Consider the following 4,768-nt stretch of genomic DNA (forward strand, 5'->3'; position numbering starts at 1 on the left):
CCCCATGGGCAACAGGAGGGGCAAATATCAGAGCAGGGGCAAAACTATCCCATGACTATCAGGTCTCCAATCATGTCTAATACTGCTCTCCCCCTCACTTACCTGACCCATCATTGTGGATGAGGACATCTCCGATCCCACAATCTTCTGAATCATTCTTCTTCTGGATGTACGGAGGACATTTCTCCCGCGGTTTCTTCAGCTTGTCCCTCCCGAGGGTCACATGGTACAGGTAGGAGGTGTCCACCATGTTGATAGGGTGCTGAGATGCAATGGAAGTGTAGCTGGGTTTAGGGGACAGTGATGTAGTTTGGGGTGTTGAGGATGAGTGTGGGGTGTCAGGGATGAATGTGGGGTGTCAGTGATAAGTGTGTGGTGTAAGTGCTGAGTGTGGGGTGTCAGGGATGAATGTGGGGTGTCAGTGATAAGTGTGGGGTGTCAGTGATAAGTGTGGGGTGTCAGTGATGAGTGTGAGGTGTGGGGGCTGAGTGTCGGGGGATGAGTTTGGGGTGTCGGGATAAATCTGTGGGGTGTTGAGGGTGAGTGTGGGGTGTCGGAGGTCAGCGTGGGGTGTCAGTGATGAGTGTGGGGTGTCAGTGATAAGTGTGCGGTGTAAGTGCTGAGTGTGGGGTGTTAGGGATGAGTGTGGGGTGTCAGTGCTATGTGTGGGGTGTCAGGGATGAAAGTGGGGTATCAGGGATTAATGTGGGGTGTCAGTGATAAGTGTGGGGTGTCAGTGCTGAGTGTGGGACGTGGGGTGTCGGAGGTCAGTGTTGGAAATACATTTCTCAGTTTGATGGTTGTCTGAATATAGTTGTTCTCTTTCACATATTTTATGAGCGGTTCTTCTAGCAGGCTCCGCCCCCTCCTTCAGGGCTCATAGACAGAAGTTTCACATCTAGATACAATGTGTTTGATAACCAGCCAATCAGCTGTCAACATTCAGTTCAAAATCAGCCAATACAATGCAGAGAGAAGGGAACTCCAAACAAACCCAGAATTCATGTGAGGAGCAGATTCCCCGCGTAGTCCACATTTGGCTGCTCTGTTGGCTGAATTAGAGTGTAAGCTCCTCTGTACAGAGACTCATGTGACTGTGGGGGACCGGGCATTAGAGTGTAAGCTCCTCTGTACAGAGACAGAATATGAAAAATAACAGTCACCTTTTGTTGCAAAATCTTCCACTCATTGCCTTTTACTGTCACCGTATAATATGTGATTGGAGGAATACAAGTCCCAGCATGACGGCTGAGTATATATATATATATGTGAGGGGTGTCAGGGCTGAGTATATATATATACTGTATATACACATAGGAGTGGATACAATGACACAACATGTGGTATGTGTAGTCGGACACATGAAGGATGTGACAGGTGTGGGGAGTTTTGTCAATGACTCCGCAGACCCCCCCCGTTGTCCCGTCTGTCACACATATCCGGCAGCTGCAGCCCATGACCGGAGGGGGGAGATGGACAAACAGACATGGAGGAGGACAGAAGTCACCTACTAATGCTGCTTCTGTGCTGGGCAGTTCTACAAGGTAAGGAAGGGGAAATGGGGCAGAATTGGGGTCCAGGGTGTAAGGAGAGGATTGAGGGGCAGATGTGGAGTACAGGGAGTGAGAAGGGGGATTGGGGGCTAAAATTAGGATATAGGAAGTGAGCAAATAACTGGGAGAAATTTGAGAGTTGGAGGGGGAATGAAGGGTTAGGGTTAGGGGCATTAGGGGCAGGTATGACGGTAGAGAGAGGAGAAGAAGGAGATCGGGGCAGATATGAGGGTATAGGGGGTGAGAAGAGGGACTGGGAGCAGATAACAGGGTTAGAGGGGTTAGATTTGGAGGGGTAAATGGGCCGACATGAGATTAGAGAAGGTGAGCAGAAGAGTTGGAGCAGATATGAGGTTATAGGGGGTGAGGAGGGGGATCAGGGGCAGATATGAGGGTATAGAGGGGTGATCATGGGATTGGGAGCAATATGAGGGTATACAGAGTAAGAAGGGGGATCTAGGGAGGTATGAGGGCTTGTTCACACCAAGCGCCTTCCAGGAGCAGAGCAGTTACTGACCAGATCAAAACTGCGTCCAATGCATTCCAATGGTATTTTGGGCTCTAGTTCACACCGCAGCATTCAGTTCCAAGAAGGGGGATCTAGGGCAATATGGTATAATGGGTGAGGAAGAGGAACAGGGCTGGATATGAGGGTATAGAGAAGTGGGGGGAGCAGATATGAGGATAAAAGGCACAAAGAGAGGGCAGATACGGGTTACAGAGGTTGAGGAAGGGCCTGAAGGGTAGATATGGGGATAAAAAGGAGAAAGAATGGGACTGGGCAGGTAGATCTGAGTTACTTAAGGTAAGGAGGTGACTTTGGGGCAGATATGGATGTAGAGGGCTCAGAAGGGGGGCTTGGGGCAGATATGAGGGCACAGGAGCTGAGGAGGAGACTTGGAGCAGATACAGGTCAGGGGTGCTTAGAAAGGGAGGCTTGGGGCAGATATAGGATACAGAGGCTGTGAAGAGGGGCTTGGGGCAGACATGAGGGTGCAGGTGCTGCGATGGGGGGCATTGGGGCAGATATAGTATAGAGATGCAGATATGAGGATATAGGGGCAGCAAAGATAGAACTGTGTGGGATACATGACCACTTACAGAGATTTATAGATTTGAACTGCCCCCATTATGGAGATGAATTCCCTGAAAGCGGACTGTTGGTGGCCTCAGCTTTGTCCCAGGAACTGGGACTGAAATGTCGGTTAGTATGAGTATAGTCTGACAGCAAATCCAAGATGGTGGCACCTAGTAGACGTTTCTTTTCTATGCCTACACAAGGGAGGCTTTTACATGCATAACATACTGTATGTGAAATGCTCATATATTGTTAGATGATTTTTGTTGAATTGAAGGGTCTGATGACAGGGTCTCTTCATGGGACAGATGTTCAATCTTTAGAAGCTGGGATATTCCAAGAATTATACATTCCACACACTAATCTACAATAGTTGTAGCAGTCCCAAAAATCAGTCTGTTAATATGGTATAAAAACCCCATAAAAGAGATACAAAGTAACATTGTATATAAACATTGATCAGAGGGGAGATAGAGAGATACAAAGTAACATTGTTTATAAACATTGATCAGAGGGAGATAGAGAGATACAAAGTAACATTGTTTATATGGGAGATAGATCCACATGACTTTTATATCAGATATTCCTCTATAGCAGCGGATAATCTCCTGCTTATATAATGGCAGCAGAAGATACAGGCATTATGGTCAGGCATTGTGGGCGATGGCTATAGAGCAGATATTGCTTCAGATACTTCAAGAGTGAATACATCTGGAATACAGTATATACAATGGTGATGCTTTGATTTTCAGGAGCACCGGCGCTGGCACAAGCCAACAACAAAGAGGTTATACTCCGTGATAAACTCTTTGAGAATTACAGCATTCTTGTCCGGCCCACCAGGACCCCCCAGGAGAAGGTGACAGTGCAAGTGGGGATGAGTCTGTCCCAGCTCATCAGCCTGGTAAGCTTGATGCTTATCACAGAGGATTACGATCTATTATTGGACTGTGTATAAATACAAGGACCTAGTATGCCACACCAGGGGAGCACTTTATTATTATTATACTTAATAGCTCTGACATATACCGCAGTGCTGTACAGAGAACACTGAGCCAGTCACATCAGTCTCTGTACAGAGGAGCTTACACTCTAATGTCCCCTCCCCCCACAGTCACATCAGTCTCGGTACAGAGGAGCTTACACTCTAATGTCCCCTCCCCCCACAGTCACATCAGTCTCGGTACAGAGGAGCTTACACTCTAATGTCCCCTCCCCCCACAGTCACATCAGTCTCGGTACAGAGGAGCTTACACTCTAATGTCCCCTCCCCCCACAGTCACATCAGTCTCGGTACAGAGGAGCTTACACTCTAATGTCCCCTCCCCCCACAGTCACATCAGTCTCGGTACAGAGGAGCTTACACTCTAATGTCCCCTCCCCCCACAGTCACATCAGTCTCGGTACAGAGGAGCTTACACTCTAATGTCCCCTCCCCCCACAGTCACATCAGTCTCGGTACAGAGGAGCTTACACTCTAATGTCCCCTCCCCCCACAGTCACATCAGTCTCGGTACAGAGGAGCTTACACTCTAATGTCCCCTCCCCCCAGTCACATCAGTCTCTGTACAGAGGAGCTTACACTCTAATGTCACAGATTGTGACTTGTTCCCCTGATGATCTTGTAGGAGTGTAGGTACATTCTCCTCTATGAACTGGCATTTAGTAAAGGAGGCCTGAGGACCCCTCAGCAGTCCCCATTCATTATCCGCATTTAGTCCTGGGTGGGGAGTTGGGTTCTCAGTACATCTTCTCCAGCCTCCTCCTATGTCATGATGGTGGCGTCGATGTCTTGTTGGGTGTGATGTATCTTTGTGATGTTGTTTCCTGTATTCCCACCCTCATCAGACATCTGGAATCCGGCTCTGTGGTTACATTGTAGGTCATTGTGTGTGTTTGGTGGGTTATCACAGGAGCTCTGAGAGCGATTCATCATCTGATCACCTCGTTTTCTTTTCTTTTTCTAGAATGAGAAGGATGAAGAGCTGACCACGAAGGTCTACATGAACATGGTAGGTCTTCCCAGGCTGGAAATCAATCAGTTACATATGTAATACACATTTCCTGCCTTCTAGCATTGTACAGATTACATTTTTTGTTATATAGGAGCACTGCTGACTAGGGTGCAGCCTAGACC

General features: G+C 47.9%; 1 protein-coding gene across 1 annotated transcript in view; it reads left to right on the forward strand.

The window, feature by feature from the left end:
- The first annotated feature begins 1,486 nt into the window (after positions 1-1,486).
- CHRNB1 (cholinergic receptor nicotinic beta 1 subunit) overlaps positions 1,487-4,768 on the forward strand; it is a 26,276-nt gene continuing 22,994 nt past the window's right edge. The window contains exons 1-3 of the mRNA XM_018573841.1: positions 1,487-1,544; positions 3,384-3,535; positions 4,599-4,643. Of these exons, the coding sequence (XP_018429343.1) occupies positions 1,487-1,544; positions 3,384-3,535; positions 4,599-4,643 (255 nt within the window). The remainder of the gene's footprint in view (positions 1,545-3,383; positions 3,536-4,598; positions 4,644-4,768) is intronic.

This window comes from Nanorana parkeri, unplaced genomic scaffold, assembly GCF_000935625.1.
Source record: "Nanorana parkeri isolate BGI_ZX_2015 unplaced genomic scaffold, ASM93562v1 scaffold2568, whole genome shotgun sequence".
Classification (NCBI taxonomy): Eukaryota; Metazoa; Chordata; class Amphibia; order Anura; family Dicroglossidae; genus Nanorana; species Nanorana parkeri.